General features: G+C 50.1%; 1 protein-coding gene across 6 annotated transcripts in view; it reads left to right on the top strand.

Moving 5' to 3' along the window:
- Gas7 (growth arrest specific 7) overlaps positions 1-19023 on the top strand; it is a 231923-nt gene extending 212900 nt beyond the window's left edge. For all 6 annotated transcript variants that reach the window (XM_075992118.1, XM_075992122.1, XM_075992119.1 and 3 more), the window contains 6 exons: positions 163-241; positions 5429-5557; positions 6680-6803; positions 11414-11493; positions 12887-12985; positions 13536-19023. In XM_075992118.1, coding sequence (XP_075848233.1) covers positions 163-241; positions 5429-5557; positions 6680-6803; positions 11414-11493; positions 12887-12985; positions 13536-13649 — 625 coding nt within the window. In that variant the 3' untranslated portion in view covers positions 13650-19023. The remainder of the gene's footprint in view (positions 1-162; positions 242-5428; positions 5558-6679; positions 6804-11413; positions 11494-12886; positions 12986-13535) is intronic.
- The last annotated feature ends 1224 nt before the right edge of the window (positions 19024-20247 follow it).

Raw genomic sequence — 20247 nt, 5'->3', positions numbered from 1 at the left:
GACTGAGTCTAGTCTCATTATTCAAGCCCACAATCTTGAATGTTCTATACCTCCACGAGCTATGTAGCCTAGAACTACCACCCCTTCTTAGGACCAGCTTTGGACCAGAGTCCTTGCTGCTCTCCCCCATCTTGCAATCTAACAAACCCCTTCCTGTTGCAGATCCCTGGGAGAGGCATGGGCCCAAGTAAAGAAGAGTCTGGCAGACGAGGCTGAAGTTCATCTCAAGTTCTCCGCCAAGGTAGCCCTCCTCTCCTTCCAGAGTTAGATCAAAGCATGCTGATAACTGGTTACCAACTCTCTGTAGCTTATATTGCTTGCCATTTTCCATGGCACCAAATCCCTAAATTCAGAGTTTGCAGAAGATACCCTTAGCTCACCTGTAGACACCATCTCCATTGAACAGACAGCAGCAGAAATGACCGGAAGTGGGCACCAAGAGCACAGATAAAAACATGGTGTGGGTGTTGTCCCCGTTTTACATATAAGTCTAGGTTTGTGATAATTAATACTTACTATAATGTGAGCTCATTTAATTTCTTTTTTAGTCATGGCTAATTTAACAAGCAGCTCACAGCGAGCTCTCAGGAGCCATGGAAGGCAGGATCTCAGGGTCTGTGTGGTAAGAGTGGATGCCTCCTGGTTCACTCGGTGAACCCCAGCCTCTCTTTGTCGGTTTCATAGGAATGGATTGAGATGGTAGCCTGCTCTGTGCCTGTAACACTAGGCTATGTCCAAGGGAAGACTTTTAAAAACCGATTTGTTACTGCAGAATTTCTGAACGTCCCCTACTTCCATCTGATCCCAAAGACACTAGGACCAGGACTTTCCGAGTTCAGGCATGAGTCTGTCCTGGTCACGTCACTACGGTCAACACTGAACACCTGTAGGAGACGCTTAATAGCCACCTCCAGAAGAAATGAGTAAACAGCAACAGTGGGGGTTGTGACCCCTTTGGGGTTCCAATGACTCTTTGACAGGAGTCGCTAAGACCACCAGAAATCACAGATGTTTACATCACAATTCATAACAGCCCCAAAATTAGAGAAGTGAAGCAGCAACGAGAGTAGTTTCACGGTGGGGGTCACCACAGCATGAGGAACTGGATTAAAGGGTCACAGCCTTAGGAAGGTTGAGAACCACTGTGCAGGGCTTGCTGGTGATCTCCTCCCGCCCCCAGGCTTTCAGCTCTGTTCTGCCTCAGGATTTCTCCCCGTTTCCAAGTGAACGTTGTCTCTTCTTCCTGGCTTATCTCTCCACATTTCCTCTCAGACTCTTGGCTCCTTCTATGTGAGAGGTCACCTGAATGCCTCAGTGAGAATTCACACTAAAGCCTGTGTGACTGACAGGCCTGCCCACTAGCATGCACATGGGAGGCAGAGGCAGGCGGGTCTCTGTGAGTTCGAGGCCAGCCAGGTCTACAAGAGCTAGTTCCAGGACAGGCTCCAAAGTTACAGAGAAACCCTGTCTCAAAAAACCAAAAAAAAAAAAAAAAAAAAAAAAAAAGAAAAGAAAGGAAATGATGGTAATGACACCTACCATCTTGACTGACCCTCTCTTCCCTCTGACTTCCTGCTACCACCCATCAACCACCACAGCCCCAGGTACTATCTGTTCAAGTGTTTGAACACCCAGAGCCTCCATGTTTAAGTTCCGGCTTTGTCATTTGAAGGTAGTATTCTCCAAGACACTGTTCCTTCCGGAGGCGTCCACAGTTGCCGCTAGCTAGCCCGCTCTTTGCAATGCTGTTCCCATTTGTCAGTTCCCTGCATTAAGGTCCTATGCCATGCACACTCTTGAAGGACAGGAATATGTCACTCTACCCAGCCCTCCATCTATCATGTACAATGTACACAGAAGGGGGAATGGCTGAGACCATGGGAGAGCCTTACAGGGGATGGCACTGCTTCTGGCTCCCGGCTTCTGAAGAGGGTGAGTGCCTGAGATGGACCTGATATCCCCATGTGAGTGAAATTTCCCAGCTCATAAGAGCACACTCACCGCATACAGCCAAGCCCTTCCCCAGCACATTGGTATGGGAGCCCCTCCCTCCATGAGGAGGGAGCTCCCTGAATTGCTGCCTTCAGAGCTGCAGATGAAGTGGTGGGTTATTTTTAAGCCATGGTTCATGATAGCTTCCCTCCAAGGCCTCCCTCCTCTTGTCCCAGCCCCCAACAGTGCTCTTTTCCCCACAGGAGGTGGGAGCGCGGAGGCCACCAACAAGAAGCGAATGGGTTCAATCTCCAGCATTACACACAGGAGAAACCCTAACCCAAGGGAGCTCCTGCCCTTGCAGGGAAAGCCAGTGGTGCAGTGCAGGTTGAGTTCCCAAATGCTCAGGCCATTTTAAGCAAGGTTCACAAGCTCACAGACCCCAGAACTAAGGATGGCTCATAGAGAGGGGGCTGCAAACACGAGGCACAAACTTTACGCCATTCTACTGCTTCTGGCCTGGGTGTGTTGGTGACTCCGGGCTACCCCAGTAGCCTCCTTTCTTAAGAGGAAGGGGACTCTGAGGATTGATTTGTCAGCCTTGAAGAATATGGTTCCTGAGGCACAGACCTATTTGATGTCAGCTCCGAAAGGTTTATTGAAATTCTTCTCCATCCAAATGCTCACTGTCAAGGGTAAAAGCCTTTTAAGAAATGGGATTGCGTACGGCAAGCTCTCCGGCTTCGCCGGTCTCCTAGCTCAAGCCAGTGCTAATAGCAACAGCAATCTCAAGAAATGAGCTCGCTCTATTGGAAGACAGTTAGACCTGGCCCCCGTGAAAGCGGGGAGAATAGACACGTTCCTCCTGATGGAAGGAGACCTGGCCATGCAGTAGGGGCACGAGCACAGGCAGATCTGCGCTCCGGAGGCTGAACGTGAGCCCAGCACTGCCATGAACAAGCTTGGCGAGCATGGGCGGGTGACTTTCTTCATGTGTGAAATGAAGAGTTCCAACCCCGTCTGTGGCTTTAATCTTCCCTGACTGTGACCACGGGAGGCATTTCACGTGTTCACCGAGTGTATGTGCGTACCCACCCCCATACCCACTCAATGAGGCACACGTATGTAGCCAAAACAGATGTTTCATGACACCCTACTTTTATTCTGCCTAAAATGGAGCCTGATATTTTGCTTCCCAAGTTGGGTCCTATTATCTCAAGAAACCTAGTCCTGACCCGCAAAGTTGATGTCACAAAACTAGTCAGTCACCACTTGGAAATGCCTGGACCAGACAGTTGCTGAACGCTCTTCCAGCTCGGAATTCTTCTCTTCGGATGTTTGAAGTGAAAAGAAGGTATTGGGGCAGCCATGCCCCTCCCCCCACCATCGGATGTTTGAAGTGAAAAGAAGGTATTGGGGGCAGCCATGCCCCTTCCCCCACCAATCAGCTCCAGTAGCCCAGCCCATCTAGTACAGGCCAGACTGGCCACACATCCCCAGAAACACCTTCGAGAGAGCTCACTAATGCCATGCTTGAAGCAGAGCCTTCAGAGCTAAGAACAAATCCTAAGACACCAAACCATTGTTTTGTAAAGAAAACCGTTGGTTTTAAGAAGTCCTTAATATATGGGCTGGAGAAATAGCTTAATGAATAAAGCCCTCCATAATGCGCAGTTGTGAGGACCTGAGTTCAAATCCCCCAAACTTGGTGTATGGGGTGAAAACACTGCAGTTCATAGCAATAGCCTTGAATTTCAGCTGAGATGTTTTAGGCCATGGTCGTTGGTGTTGTGTGATGTGAGGGGCCTGCGCAGTGCAAAGTGCCATGCATTTTTAGAGCAAGGCTGCTATGAAGTCACGTGACGTGGACAGCTTAGGTTCATCACACTTTTGAATTTGAATTAACTTTTGGTCGTTGCATGTTCACAAACCTTGCACTGTCTCTAAGTTTGTGTAAGTCCCACTTCCAGTTTTATGTCCCCATTAGGGGGCACAACCCACAGCTTATGACACTGGGGGTTAAGATAAGAACCCTCAAGTGTTGGGTGATCTCTGGAAAAAAGACCGTGTCACAACAAACTAAGCAGGAGGAGAGAAGAAAGGTTACAGAACCTCAGATCTGGGAGTCATCTGTTTAGGAGACAGTGCTGGCTAGCCACAGACACTGATGGGACATGTGGGTCATGTTGAGGGTCTCCAAGGGAAAGGCGTGGTGGAGTTTATAGAGGGCTGAGTCTGGGCAGGGCTGGCAAGCTCCTGGTTGGGTATAGGTTGTGTAAAGAATACGGGAGAGTACTGGGCTGCCCTCTTGTCTGAGCAGATCCTCGTTCTTGCAAAAATAAACACGTCTTGCTTACCATCAAAACAAATATCTTAAAAGAAATCTCAAGAGAGTGTTATGCGTGGTGGGGAAGGGGGGGGGGTGATTTCAAACTAGGTGCCACCGGTTCTCACTGCAGAGGACTCTTTCTCAGGTCCTCAGAAGGAACACAAGGACAGTTGACCAGGGTTGGGACAGGAAGTGCACCTGCTCCCTTTAGTACCGCTCTGGACAGTTGTCCTTGCGAGCTCCCGAAGGACCTCCTGGACAGCCCCTGCCACAGGTTCCTGGAGGTCTGAGCAGGCCCGGGTCATCTTTGTACCCCAGGCCTGCAGCATATGGGCAACAGATAGAAATGACCCCAGATCACCTGAGTCATGGGCAGCCTTGCCAGCTATCTCAGACAGCAGTCACAGGCAGGGGGCATGGTCTAGCCCCCAAAGGGTCCCAGTTTGAAGAGGGCAAGAGAAGAGGACATGCCAACAAAGCTATACTAGACAGCTACGTATCATGAAACACAGGTGAGGGTACCCACGCGAGGGTTCCTTCGTGTGACTTCGTCACTGCACGACCTACTTATTTCAAGCCACCAAGAAACCGGACTTGCTGAACATAGCGGACAATGAGGACTACTGAGAACTCAAGAACAATGGCAATGGGTTTTTGATCCTACTGCACGTACTGGCTTTGGGGGAGCCTAGGCAGTTTGGATGCTCACCTTACTAAACCTGGGTGGAGGTGGGTGGTCCTTGGACTTCCCACAGGTCAGGGAACCCTGATTGCTCTTCAAGCTGATGAGGGAGGGGGACTTGACTGGGGGAGGGGGAGGGAAATGGGAGGCGGTGGCGGGGAGGAGGCAGAAATCCTTAATAAATAAATAAATTTAAAAAAATTAAAAAAAAGAAACTTCAGAAAGAGAAGAAGCTTCCATATAGTCAAGAAAAGGCAGCAGTGAGCTAAACGGGAGAACTGAAAAATCCTGGGCTCCCCTCTCAGCACATAGCTATGCCATCTGGGAGCTAAAGGGGCAATGCAAACAGCTGATAAAGATGCCCATCTCTTTAGCCTTCTCTGCATGGTCTAGCCATCCAGGTCACTGCCCCAGGGCCTGGCTTCTCCCACCCTGCCCAGCTAATGCCTTGGTACTGAGCCCGCCCTCTCTGCCTTCCTCTACAGCTCCACAGCGAGGTGGAGAAACCACTCATGAACTTCCGCGAGAACTTCAAGAAGGACATGAAAAAGTGTGACCACCACATCGCTGACCTCCGCAAGCAGCTGGCCAGCCGCTACGCCTCAGTGGAGAAGGTGAGAGGCCAGGGTACTTGGTAAACCGCTGGGGACCTCTAGGACAGAAGCCAGCTGTGGGTGTCCCTGCAGGAACTTCTGTCCTTGATGCTTGAGTGGTGAGGAGAGTCCAAGGAACCCCTACCTCTCCATACAGCAGGCAGGACTTGCTACCCCAGGATACTCGGATGACTCTCCCAAGGGCAAGTGGGAGCAAGGAGAAGCTGCGGGTGAAGTGGAAGTGGTGACGGCCACATGGGGCAAGTCAACCCGTTTCCATGGGCACCAAGTCAGATGGGCCGCAGCTACTTTACATGGCTCCTGTGTCTCGGCCTCACCTCCTGGTGTTCCCTGAATTAATCTCCCCTCCCAGATGTGCAAAGAATCACCTTCCTGTGGGTGGCCATATTATGGGAGGCAGGGCTGCTGGTGGCCAGCCCTGGAGGAATAGACATCTCCCCAGTGGCCTGAGTGTCCTACAGAACAGGAGTGGCAAATCATGGCAGGTACCCAAGGCGTGGCTCCACCTCCACCAAAGGCTGAGTGTGGATGATGGTGGTGGTGGTGCTGATGAGGATGATGATGGTGGTGGTGATGATGATGATGAGGAGGAGGAGGAGGAGGATGGTGGTGATGAAGATGATGATGATTTTAGATTTATTAATTATATGTGTTTAATTTGTATGAGTGTTCTGCTCAAACGTATGTTTGTGCACCACCTGCTTGCCTGGTGCCCTTGGAAGTTAGAAGAGGGCATTGAATCCCCTGGAACTACGGTTAAGGGATGATGGTGAAGCCACCAAGAGGGTGCTAGGAATCAATGCCTGGGTCAGCTGCAAGAACAGGTGTCCTTAACTGCTGAACCATCTCTCCTGCTCAGAGCCAGTGGTTTTAGAATCACATTATAAGCACAGGCTCTGAAGGGAACACGTTCAGGACTGACAAGCCACATGCAGACATAGCTGGAAGACGACAGGTGAAGAAAAAAACCAGCTAGGAGTCAGCCCTCTGGCTCCTCTGTGCCAGGGTACCATCATTCATATGAGCAGAGAGGATGGGCATAGGTAGGCGGGTGGTGGAACCCCGAAGCCTTGCTGCAGCTTTATGAACAGCTTCTCTGGGCTTGGCTACCCCTTCCCACAGGCCCGCAAAGCCCTCACAGAGCGGCAGAAGGACCTGGAGATGAAGACCCAGCAGCTGGAGATCAAGTTGAGCAACAAGACTGAGGAGGACATCAAGAAGGCGCGGCGGAAGTCCACTCAGGCTGGTGAGCCCCGTAGTGTCCTAGCAATACCAGCGCCGAGGGAAGGGACAGGTCTTCCGGTCAGGCTCCCGTTCCAGGGGCATGGTCCTTTCCACTTCCCATCTTCCCCCTTGAAGTGTCCCTTGTGCCTCCTCCCTGCCCCATGTCCAAGAATCTCAAGGAAAGAGGAAGGAAGCAGATAAGCAGTGAGGGCTGTCTAGCTCATGCTGTCCCTTCCATGGCCTTTGGGTTGGTCCAGATGTGGGTCCAGAGATAGATTCCTCTATGCACCAAGAGCTCAGGGCACTGTCCCTGTTTGAAGAGTGCAACCTCAAACCCGTCTATCCAAGATGCTCCACTTCCCCCAGGAAGTTAGTTATACTGTGGAAGTGAATTCCTGCCCTGAGGACAGAAGCCAGCATTCAGTTTTTAAAGCATCCTTATTTCAGAATTTGCCCATATTGCTCCAGTGAGCGGGTTTCTGCTGCCACCTAGTGGTGGCAATTGGCTGCTGCACAAGGCAAGAAGATAAAGGCTCTCAAGAGACGAGGAAACAACTTCAAAGATGCCGAGTCTTCCCCATGCAAGGATAGCTTTAGATAATATCCTTCTTCTTGATTTCTGATGAACCTGCTACAATTTGTGTCATTCTAGAATGAAGTAGCCACCTTAGATGCTATGAAATAAAGTGGGATAGAAATAAGTTGGCAAAAATTAGATACACATCCTGGGTCCAGAAACATTTTCATAAATTCCTGACATGTTTATTGTAAATGGAGAGAGGACCCAAAGAGGGAGAACATATATTCAAATTAATTCATTAACTTACAAAACAAAGCTATACAGAAACAGCAGGATATTTTCATCCGTGCTCAAGAGTGTTATTCACCAGAAATAATCCCCAAATCACTCTCTGAATTCATATAAACTGGATCATGCTATACTCTGTCTTTGATCTTGTTTTCCAACTAATGTGTCTTAGGAATAGCCCCTATCTCATTCCCGCCAAACCTCTTTATACATCTAGTCATGCGCATCGGACACTTTTATTTTTATTGCTATGTTTTATTGTGGAGCCAATGAGAGAACGTGAGGCCTTACACATACTAGGCAAGTATTCCCACCCGGCTGCAGCCCCAGGCCCCAGGATTGTATCCAAATATCCGTAGGACTTAGAGATTGTTTCTGAGTCCTCGCCTAGGACCAGAGATACTGTGTTTGTTAGTGGGACTGTAACTCTCTGCATATGGAAGACCAGGTCCTCATGGACAGAATGAAGATGCTGGGCCAGAAAGTTTGATTCATTTTGACAGATATTTCCAGAGAGGGCTCCACAGTTAATACCTGTGAATACCTCTTCCTCAAATTCTTGTCCACACTGCCTAGTAACAAACTTGAAATCACCGGTGTGCTGGTAAATATATATATATTACTATTACCTTGTAATTCTCTCTATAAAAGGGTTGAGCATTCTGAAAATACACTTACTATTTTTATAGCTCCCCCAACCTCCTGCCCCAGAAACTCAAATCCTTGTTGAATGCTGTATGTCATTCTTAGTGACTGATTGACAGGTCGGGTGTGTGTTAAGGGGAGTCACTCCTGGTCATCCCAGCTGCAAATATTTTCCTATGGTTATCGCTTGTCTTTTACTTTTGCTCTTTAAAGAAAAAAATAAAGTTTTGTGCTTGGGTTTTGTTGTTTTGTTTTGTTTTTTGTTTTGATGTTTTTGGGGGGGGGTTGTTTGCTTGCTTGCTTGCTTTTGTTTTTTTCCTTGCCTGATTTCTTCTGCCAGGTCTCGGTACAGTGGTCTCTCTGCCAGGTCTCTGTACAGTGGTCTTCTCTCTGCCAGGTCTCTGTACAGTGGTCTTCTCTCTGCCAGGTCTCTGTACAGTGGTCTCTCTGCCAGGTCTCTACAGTGGCCTTCTCTCTGCCAGGTCTCTGTACAGTGGCCTTCTCTCTGCCAGGTCTCTGTACAGTGGTCTCTCTGCCAGGTCTCTGTACAGTGGCCTTCTCTCTGCCAGGTCTCTGTACAGTGGTCTCTCTGCCAGGTCTCTACAGAGGTCTTCTCTCTATCAGGTCTCTGTACAGTGGTCTTCTCTCTGCCAGGTCTCTGTACAGTGGTCTCTCTGCCAGGTCTCGGTACAGTGGTCTCTCTGCCAGGTCTCTGTACAGTGGCCTTCTCTCTGCCAGGTCTCTGTACAGTGGTCTCTCTGCCAGGTCTCTGTACAGTGGTCTCTCTGCCAGGTCTCTGTACAGTGGCCTTCTCTCTGCCAGGTCTCTGTACAGTGGTCTCTCTGCCAGGTCTCTGTACAGTGGTCTCTCTGCCAGGTCTCTGTACAGTGGTCTTCTCTCTGCCAGGTCTCTGTACAGTGGTCTTCTCTCTGCCAGGTCTCTGTACAGTGGTCTCTCTGCCAGGTCTCTGTACAGTGGCCTTCTCTCTGCCAGGTCTCTGTACAGTGGCCTTCTCTCTGCCAGGTCTCTGTACAGTGGTCTCTCTGCCAGGTCTCTGTACAGTGGCCTTCTCTCTGCCAGGTCTCTGTACAGTGGTCTTCTCTCTGCCAGGTCTCTGTACAGTGGTCTCTCTGCCAGGTCTCTGTACAGTGGTCTCTCTGCCAGGTCTCTGTACAGTGGTCTTCTCTCTGCCAGGTCTCTGTACAGTGGTCTTCTCTCTGCCAGGTCTCTGTACAGTGGTCTTCTCTCTGCCAGGTCTCTGTACAGTGGCCTTCTCTCTGCCAGGTCTCTGTACAGTGGTCTTCTCTCTGCCAGGTCTCTGTACAGTGGTCTCTCTGCCAGGTCTCTGTACAGTGGTCTTCTCTCTGCCAGGAGGATTGACTTGGGGAGGCCTCCACCTGGAAGGAAGCACTGATATTTCTTCCCTTCTGTTTCTTTTCTTCTCCTCCCCCATCTCTCACAATGCTCCTGGGAGGAAGAGTGTCTGGATCTGGGGGCAGGCGGGGGCTCTGACTTCAAGTCATCGTCTCTGCCATGCGGAGTATCTTGTTGTCTATCTAGTCCCTATTCCAAGCATGTTGCACAATCAGCTCTTCTTCAAGATGACTTTTGTTGTTGTTGTTGTTTTGTTTTGTTTTTCGAGATAGCACTTCTCTATTTAGCCTTGGCTGTCCTGGAACTCACTCTGTAGACCAGGCTGGCCTTGAACTCATAGAGAGCCACTGCCTCTGCCTCCCACTTGGCAGAGATGGGACTAAGAGCATGGGCCACCGCTGCCCAGCCACAATGACTCTTTAAAGATGCAACTCTCATACCTGTTTCATGGTGAGGCAACTGAGGCATGGGCTGCTTAGTTGGTACACCCAGAGTCATGCAGCCTCCTTGGTGGAGCGAAGCAGCCCTGGCATTCCAGTTCCAGGACCCACTCACTGAGGAAGGGCCCAGTCTCCATCTCCTGGGCTGCCATGGAAAGGAAGCAGCCTTCCCCACACCACTCTCAGGTGCTGCAGATCTTCCTGAAACGTGTTCTCAGAATCAGGACAGACATGTAGGGCACCAGGAGCCTCACAGTGAGTGTTCATAGGGCAGCATGCTGCACCCACCCTGAAGCAGGGGACATCATGGAGGCAATCCAGGGAGTGAGATGCATCTATACACTTCCCTCTGACTAATTCTCCTTGAACCAAGGGGTAGCCATTGATTTTGGCCAGGAACGAAATGAAGAAAGCACTTAGCACAGCTGTTCTCCAAAGCACAGGACTCGTGGTCAGGGCCTAAGGATGCAGAGCTGGTCTGGACTTAATATGGACAAGCCTCTTCATTTTTTTCCCACTTTCCCACCAGAAGGCACATAAGTAAGAGTTGTGTCAAAGGAATGACTCTGAATCCATTCAGATGGCTGCATTCAACTCTGAGAATTCCTAGAATCGCTTGTTGATGTATTAGAGTGAGTCACTTGGCTCTGGGGTTGACTCATAAGCTTCTCCCAGCATGAGCAGAGCCCATGCTGCTCCCTTCTCACCAGAGCCTCATTTACACAGAGCCGTGCAGTCTGTGTCTGCTCCTCTGACATGTTCCTCACCATAGGTCTGGGGAGAACTTGGCTTCTGGTTCAGCAGGTCTAGGGCCACATCCTGACGGCCTGTACTTGTCACCAGTTCCCAGGGTCACTTGATGCCGTTGGTGCACCAACTGAGATTTGCGTAGCAAGGGTCTTGGGTGCCGGCATCCTTACTAATATTTTGTGGTTACCTCATAGTTCTAGTCTAATTTTTTAAAAAGTTTGAGATACAGATGTGATTCCAGAAACTCGCATGTTAGCCGTGGAGCTGTAGTGGTTGTGTGTTTAGATTGCTGTTATAAAATGGAAGGTTGCCAAGAGCTGAGATTACAGATGTGTACCTTGGCACCCAGGGTCACGTGTGGTCTATTCCTGAGAACCTGAGCTCCTGGGGTCTGCAGTTGAGTTCAGATAACACTCTGTGACATGTCCCTGGAGTTTGTCCCCTTCTGTCATCCTCTCCCTTCTCTTCTTCCCCCTTCATTCCCTGACTTTGCAATGACCACTGAGACTCTGGGAGAGGAACAGGCACGACCGTGGGCACAGGAAGATAAGGGCATCCACAGTGGAGACAGGTGACATGTAACAGGGCTTGATGGTGGCTGTTGGCTTTTCCCAGGAGATGACCTCATGCGCTGTGTGGACCTCTACAACCAGGCCCAGTCCAAGTGGTTTGAAGAGATGGTGACCACCACACTGGTATGTGACCAGAGATATGTGAGCAAACTGTAAAGAGGCTGATGGAGGACGTGCAAGCAGCCCCGGGCAGGGGACAATGGGCATGGGAGGATGGAGGGGTGCTCACAGCAGAGATGGTCATTAGATCTCTATCAGCATTGGAGTCCAGCCCTCAATCTAATATCCACCCATGAATCCAAACTCCTGCTCCAGCGCTCCCTGCTCTATGAACTCAGCAAGGGCCTGGTCTTGCTCAGTTCTCCTTTGTCTTTTCACTGAGGTGTCAGGAGCCACCAGGAACTTCCTCATCTCAGTGAACCATGGCTCTGCCATGATAGGCAGAAAAGCAATGGAAAGCCGACACTCTCTCCCCAATGAACACATGCACGTGCACGCACACACACAGACATAAACACACAGACACACACACACTCAGAACTTCAGGTAATTGACACATGAATGGGAAGACCGGGAGCTCTAGAGAGGCTGTGAAGGAAGACCATGGTGGCAGACGGTGCATGCTATCCTATATATTCCTTTTAAAGGATCAATTATCTCTCCCTGTTGGCCAGACCTGCCTGGGCAGGACAGTAGTGAGTGACTGGTACTTGGAACAAGTGGGAGAAGGGGACAACATCATGCCCATTGTACAATCTATCATCCCAGTGTCCAATGTCACCCTTGCTGTCCCCTAACCAGCTACCTTCTCCAGGTGCTAGCCCACCTAGGAAGATTATCAGCCTCCTTCAGGGTCAGTGCCCTGCTTCTCCTCTCCTCCGTTAATCCCCTAATTAAGCCCCCTTCTTTACCTCCCTTCCAGGTTAATCACCTGGGCAGTGACCTAGTTCCCCACAGAAAAACAGCCTAATCCCCTAGAGTCACGGAACCAGCTAGAAACCAACAACAAGCCTCTCTGCTCTTCTCTGACAACAGTTGCCCCATTTCCCAGCCTGCTTTGCTCCCTACCTGGTCTTCCTTGACCCTCGGCACTCAGAGTGGGTAGAAGCCAGAGAGCTTGAGAGACTGAGAGCAGCCCACACACTCCTGCACTCCACCCATCAGCTGGAGAACAAACACCACAAATTCCCCCCTTAAATGCTGCTCTTCCTCTAACTCCATGACACTTTGGGCCAAGGGGACAATCGTAGAACCTCTCTTTGAGTCCCAGTGAGGACATTCAGACACTGCAGGTGCAGAATTCCATACTGAACTGGCAAAGACACTCCTATGACCTTCTTCTTCCTCCTAGAGATTGACTCCTTCTTCCTCAGCATCCAGAGGGTCAGATGGGCTGGGGATGCACAGCCAGGACTTTGTATATAGAATACTTGGTGGTCTGACACCTGCCTGGTGGGACGGTCCCTGAGTTAAAAATGGACTCAGGGGCCTCTGGTCTTTTCTTCTTCCTCTGCAGGAGCTGGAGCGGCTGGAGGTGGAGAGGGTAGAGATGATCCGACAACATCTGTGTCAGTACACACAGCTGCGCCATGAGACAGACATGTTTAACCAAAGCGTGAGTGCCCCATCTATGCGTTAAGACTAGCAGGACAGACATGGCATGATTGCCCCAGAGGCTCACATGATTCATGCCTAGTACAAGAGGCAGCTTCTCCTGACTTAGGCTGGATCTGGCTAGGCCTTGAATGTATGCTTTTCCTGCCTCCGTTTCCCAGTGCTAGGATCACAGGCATGTACTTCATCCAGCTTTACAATGGCTAAAGTAACTAAAGACCTTTGACCTCCATGTGAATTTGCTTTAGAAAACAAACCAAATACACAGCTTCTAAAACAGTGCCCGAAGGCAGGTCTGTTACCCAAGGGAAGACAGATGGAGGAAGAGGTCCCCTTTAAGACAGCCTGCCCTCTTCTCCAGGCCTGGGGTCTGCAGGGGAGCTCTGCCTCTCACAGTGCTCTGCATCCTCAAACCACCTTCTGGAAGGGCCTGGAACCTTCTAGAAGGGCTGCTCTGAGGTGGCTCTCCAACTGCAGCAGCGTGGGAGGCAGGAGACATCCCAGTCCAGCTACCACCTCTGACAGTGACCCCTCCTCTGTATCCCTTGCAGACAGTCGAGCCCGTGGACCAACTGCTGCGAAAAGTGGACCCAGCCAAAGACAGGGAGCTCTGGGTCCGAGAGCACAAAACAGGCAATATTCGCCCAGTGGACATGGAAATCTAGACCTGCCTGTGTGGTCCTGGGGGTTCTGCTGAGGAGAGGGGCGGGGGGTCCCATGGAGAAGGGGTGGAACTGCCCTATTACCTGCTGACCTATCCACAGAGAAGGAAAAAAAGAGCCGGTGATGCCAGAAAGAGGGTCTAGCCAGGGGCTCCCCAATATTCCCAGGCCATAAAGGTGGACTCACAGCCCTGACTCCATCTTGAAGATTGAAGCCTCCCCTCCAACTCCCACGCTGTGCTTGTCTCTCTGAGAACAAACTGAGGCTAGAGCCCTGGGATCTCCCTGATGAGTTCCAATGGGGTGGTCATCACATGCCTGTGCCCCAGGTATCCAGGGCATGTCCCTCCAGCTGACTTCTCATCTCCAGGGCAACAGGAAGAGGAAGAGAGGGAGGTCTCTGTCCCTAAACAATGTCAGGACCGGAATCAAGGATAGGAGGCACAGAATAGCTCACAGCCCACGCCCACAATGTTTTTTGCCCCTCCCTACTTTCCCCCATTACATTCCAAGAGCCCGTATCTATTTTTTTCATCCCCCACACAGGGCGGGGGGGGGCGGTTTCTTCTCAACCCAACTCTGGAGAGGTCAGGACAGAACTACCTCAGTTGGCACCCCCAGATCATGGCTCCGATCAGACATTGGCTGTAAAGTCTACCACGGAAGACTCAACTGCCCTCCCTTTCAGCCTCTTTCTCAAGGAGGAAGCTCCCCACTCTCAGCCTGACACCCCTTCCCAGACTCAACAGAAAATGTTTCCAAAGTCCTCCGATAGCTGTGTGCACGTCCAAAGGCTTTGTGGGTGGGGTCTCAGGAAAATCTCATCTGCAACATGCCCACCGCCCCTCAACACTATGACAACCTTGTCCCGCGCTCTCCCAGGCTGCTGACCACATGACCAGGTCCTGTTGGGATGGCAGTCAGGGTCAGCCTAGGCCATTCTCTGATGGGTCCAGCTGTATGTAGATGATGGTGTAGGAACTGATGTCCTCCTTACTGACGCTGGACAGCAGGGCAAACTCTGAGGCTGTAGGTTATTGCCACCAGGAGAAGGAACTTTGGGAAGTCACATAGTGAGCAGGCGGCCAGATTCTTGCTGGGAACTTGTCCCTGGAAGGTCATCCTTCTTCATCTTTCCCACAGGTGACTTAATATTTGACTTGTCTGTCTCCCCCAAGCACAGCCTGCATCGTTTAGTCTTTCGTGCGAATAACAGACAATTTACTAATCTCGACCCTTTTTGGCACCGCGTCTACAGAACCTGTCATGTTTCTTAGAAGGGTGCCTAATACATTAAAACAAACTAAGCATCGTCACTTTTCTTACTGAAATATCTCAACCATAAAGGCCATCATGAGGACATTTCACCAACCTGTGCTCTGTATTCCAGAACTCGGCATGAACCGTGACACCAGCTGTCAATATTCGGATATTATTTCCTCGTTTCTGTATTAAAAATGGGTGCTGTGGTTTGGCAACCTAATTTGTGAGTGATGGTCAAATTCCAAGTCTTGTCATACACAGGGGTTTGGGGTACCACAATGTGGCTCATGACTTTGTTCCCTTACCCCCATCCAAAGAGTTCAAAGTTGTCACTTCCTCCAGCATAACCCCAGTTGGCTGATGTGAGCCAATTTATTCTGAGGCCATTCCTTCTCCATGGCCACCTCACCCCCTTTTTAATCTATCCGCATATAGACTTTCTCCTATTGTTCATTCAGGAAGCATTTTGTTATAGACAAGCAATGTGTCATCAATCTGAGGACAGGCTACAGCTCTGTCATCCAAACATCCTCAGACCTGTGTTATGTAGACGCCCCTCTTCCCGAGATGTCAGCTCTCCTCCTCTGCCCGTTTGAGTTCTCGAAGGTACTGGCTGTGTGCTGGTTTTTCTGCATCTGTTCGTTTTGCACACTCGTTTTCTCAGCGAATGCTTGGAACTGGGTGCTGAGTGCTGGAACTAGTCTGTGTCTAAGAGGACACCGTCCATCCACAAGTGGACAGGTGTGTTTAGACCCTTCTGGAGGGAAGGTACAATCCCACTTTGCACTGGGATCTTAAAGTATTAACGCTACTAGGTCTTAACCCAGCAGCAAGACTTGAGTCTCGTCACTACCGAACTCTCAGCTCATACCTAGCTCCAATTTCAGAAACAGTTTTGGTTGCTTTTCAGTACCTTCCCCTGTACTACAAACAGAAAGAGCGAGAACATGGAGGACGAGGGTGCCAGGAAACGACACCCAGAACTATGAGTCAAGTGTCCAGCCACCTTGTGGGTGAAATTGAGATGCTGATGGCGTCTGAAAACCGAAAGTGCATATCCGAGGTTGAGTGTTCAAGCTGTCACTGGGGTCCTTGTTCTGTTTGCAGTACTGGGGACCCAACCCAGAGCCACGTGTGTCTAAGCCAGTGTGCCCCCACTTAGCTACACCCAGCCCTGTTATCTTGCTTTTGTGAACATGTCAGTGCTTAGGTTCTGAGAGGCTTTGGCTGGGTTTGTTCAGGGTGAGCAAGCATCCATTGTCCAGGCTGCGAGCTGCACAGCCCTTTCTACCTGCCCTTGCTCGGGAGTGCCAGTGCACTTACGCTTTGTCTGCAAAAGCCTGATTTTTAAAAAAAAAAAATCTCTAAAATGAATGATGTTCAAAAAAAAATGGGTTAGTTGCCATGGCAACCTCCAGGAAGAGACACTTGTTACCCTTCATTATTTTCTAGTACTTTTGAACAGTCCCACAGTGCACAGGCCATTTGAAGGATGTAGACAGCAGTCCAGAGCTGTCTCTGGGACTGCTGTGGGGGCCACCTTTCTACCTCCACACGAGACCCTGCTGTCTCGGGAGGATCTCCACAATGGTTGGTTAATAGCTGAAACAAAGTATCCAAATTCATGACGGGATTGTGTCGATTCCCTCTGGGAAATCCAGCCAATTACCAGAGTAATGGACGGGTGTGTGAGACTCTTGGCTAAGCCAAAGTCCTTTCATGGAAACACAAGCCATAAAAGTCAAAAGGTGTCAAAAGACTTGGCTTGTTGGAGGGCTTGCTCCCAGCTGTGGGTAGCCTTGACAGGAACTTGAGCAGGAGTCTGAAGAAGCTAGGGAAGGCATTGTACAGACACAGAGTAAAAAAGCAGGTCAACTGCCCGATGGCTTTGCGTGGAGACCCCCTCACCCCATAGTTGTCCACACTCCGAAAAGTACCCTTCCACCCCCCTTCTCAAGGTAACCAAGGTGTGACTAAAATACAGTAAAATCCATCCTTTAAAGGAACGCAGTTCTTTGAACCTTCATATGGATGATCTTCACAACCAACCAAGACTGGCATGCCTTCATGTCGGTTCCCTTTGCCTGCCCCTGATCTAGCAACCAGATCGATGCTCTGTCCCTTTAGTTTTGCCTTTTCCTACAATGCCATTGTCATTGGAGTGACACGGATACAACCTTCTGAGGCAGCCACAATGTCGTGTGTGTCAGTAGAGGGTCCCTTTTCACTGCTGGGTGGTATTCCATCCCATGGGTGGACCCCAGGGTTCCCTTAGTTTTAAAGTGAGTTTTTTATGCCCTGGAAGTCATAGCCCCAGATCTCCTGTTTGACTGATTCCCATCATTGCTTCCTACATTCCAGAGACTCCTTCCCCAGACCCCCAGCTGTGCCCTTGGCTGGTTCTGATGCTGCACTCACTTGGTTGGTGATTCTAGTTTTGGGTCAGTACGGAAAGCAGGAAGGGGTAGCAACAGAATGTCACTCTCCACTGCGGCAGCGGACTATCTCTCCGTGCAGGAAAATCCTCTCCTGCAGGGGGCTGTCACCTTAGTCGTCAGGGCCTAGCGTTTATTGAGTAATGACTCTTGGGCACAGCTTGAGCCTTTCCTGAATCTGTTATATCACCTGCCAACTGAGGGTGCTTGTCCTAGGATCTCTCTGAAGCCTTCAGATCCAGTGTTCTCCCCCATCCCCTCACGGCCTATTTGTACCCTATGCACGTGGTCATGTGTAACCTGGCGTCATCTGCACAGCTGTGGCCAGAATCCTCATGATGGACACTTTTCTAGGTAAACCCAAATGGAACTGAATCATGTCACTAGCTGAGAAGTACTTAGTTCAAACCTTCAAAGAAACTGTAAGTCAGTACCAGTACCTTCTGGGTCTGTCCACAGGAGCTAGGATGGCTATAAAGACAGGGCCAACTGATCAAGTCCTTGTGTCTTTGACTTGTCAGCACTCACACAGACTAGCTCAAGCCTACACCTTACAACCGACAGAGACAGGACCTAGCCCAGCTGAGGTCAGGCCAGGCTGTGGGTGGAACCCTTTGGCGCCTACTCCTCCAAGCTGTCTTAGTGAAGTACTACCGAGTGAAAGGTGGATCCTAGAAGGCTCTTGTGAAGCTCCAGGTAAACTGAGGCATTCCTAGACTCAGATGAGGGTCAGAGCTGGGAAATCAGAACCCAAGGATCTCATATGAGAGGCAAAGCTGCTAAGACCTCCGGAGGAAGGGACTCGTCCAACCCCTCAATTGCTAGTTAATCGTTTCTGCGGGAAAGTTCCTGAGGTGAGGGACCTGCTCCTCAGGGGACAGGCTCCAACAGGGGCTCAAGATCAAGGCTCCACTGTCCTAACCTTCTAGTGCTGAGTGGTGACTCTTGGGGACAGAACTATGGAGGCTTGGGCTAGGGGAGTGGGGATGGCCTTTAGACACTTCCTGGGTGATACTGGAAATGAGGCCCCTTTGTATCTGAGGAGAGCTCCCAACAGGACTTCAATGGTAGAGTGTGAAGGGCCAGAGAGAGTCACAAAGAGAGAGCTGGGCCTGGCTCTGCCGTGCTTCCCAGTCTGACCCGCACCCTGAGGTCATACCCTGTCGGGACTTCTATGTGCTCATCTGTCCCTCCCTACAGCTTCCTCAGCAGACAGGTTCTTGGACCCAGGCACCAACATTCCAAGGGACACCAGCCAACCTGGGTGAGGGCCCGATTCTGTATGTCCCTCCCCTTCCCCGGGGAACAAGATGTCCAGTGGCATCCCCTTGCAACCCAAGCACATCAGCAAACCCCAAGAACATGGAATTTTCTAACAAAATAAACTTGCTTGTTTGGTCTGTTTTCTGTAACTTTTGCTAAATACTTTATACATTTTTAATGTTGAAAAGCTGTGTCTCCTGCCAGCATTCCTCGCCCGGGATGAATGTGTTTATTCCGCGCTGTATATCTCTCCATGCTCTGGCTGCCTAGACCAGTAAGTAAAATGGATGTAATATAAGTTGTAAGTAACACTGTCAAAACCCTGATCCCAATGGAGGCCGTCCGCCTTCCCCACCCCGTAATCGCATCTGTGTGTATTAATTCTGAAGAATTAAATGTTTAAATTAGAGTTTAAACCTTGAAGGTGTTTGCTATGTAATTGACCCACGCTATTCCAAAGTGTTTTCAGGAAATCCAGTGCCATCCTCCCCTCACCCCTCTCCTTCAGGTCTGCATATACTTGAGATGCTTAGGTTTGTCCCATGAAAAATAAACCCTGCAGAGACGATGGGTCCCATAGAGACCCTCTTTCCTAGAAAGCCGCTTGCTTTCCTTCCCACACACAGTCTTAGCATTCCTCCTGGACTCGAGACACCGGTGATGGTTTCAGTTCTGATGACTTAGCTGATAGACAAAGGACCCCAGGGCCTGGATGCCCAGATGGGAACAGCATTACTGGTTTCAGCCTTGTACATCCCACTCCTCGACTTCCGGCTTCCCTTCCTCCTTTGGGATTGCTGCTGTTGTTTCTTTACTCATTCATCCATTCTTGGATTCAGCGAATACTGAGCGTGCATTTCCTGTCACTCTCCTCTCTGAGTGCTGGGATTACCTCGGTGAATGGAACAAACAGCTCTGCCTTCATGCTTGCTGGATAACAGGACCAGAGAGAAAAAGCCCAGAGAGCTACTTAAGGGCACCGCTCTGAGCAAACTGCAGAACACAAAGTGTGAAGGAACCAGGATGGCAAGGCTGCGTATTATACCAGCGTGATTGGAGTGGCCCTGGAGAGAGGGTCTCAACTAATTAGGCACAGGCAGACAAGGGAGGGAGTCTGACGAAGGCCAAGGAAGAAGCTTCTAGATTAGTGGTTCTCAGCCAGTGGGTTGCAACCCCTATGGGGGTTGAACGACCCTTTCAATATCCTGCATATCAGATTTTTTTTTGTTTTTTCGAGACAGGGTTTCTCTGTGGTTTTTTGGGGGTCTGTCCTGGAACTAGCTCTCGTAGACCAGGCTGGTCTCGAACTCACAGAGATCCGCCTGCTTCTGCCTCCCAAGTGCTGGGATTAAAGGCGTGCGCCACCAGCGCCCGGCTCATATCAGATATTTATATTGCAATTCATAACAGTAGCAAAATTATAGTTATGAAGTAGCAATGAAATAATTTTATGGTTGGGGGTCACCAAGACATGAGGAACTGTGTTAAAGGACTGTAGCATTTGGAAGGTTGAGAACCACTGTTTTAGATCAAGAGAAAGCCATGCTAAATGTTTGAGACCAGTGCGGCTGGAGCACAGGAGAAAGTTGGGAGAATCCACTCAGGGAAATGGTAGCAGGATGGGGCAGGGAGGGTCTACA

Source organism: Microtus pennsylvanicus, chromosome 11, assembly GCF_037038515.1.
Source record: "Microtus pennsylvanicus isolate mMicPen1 chromosome 11, mMicPen1.hap1, whole genome shotgun sequence".
NCBI lineage: Eukaryota > Metazoa > Chordata > Mammalia > Rodentia > Cricetidae > Microtus > Microtus pennsylvanicus.
This window is presented reverse-complemented; position numbering and strand designations above follow the sequence as displayed.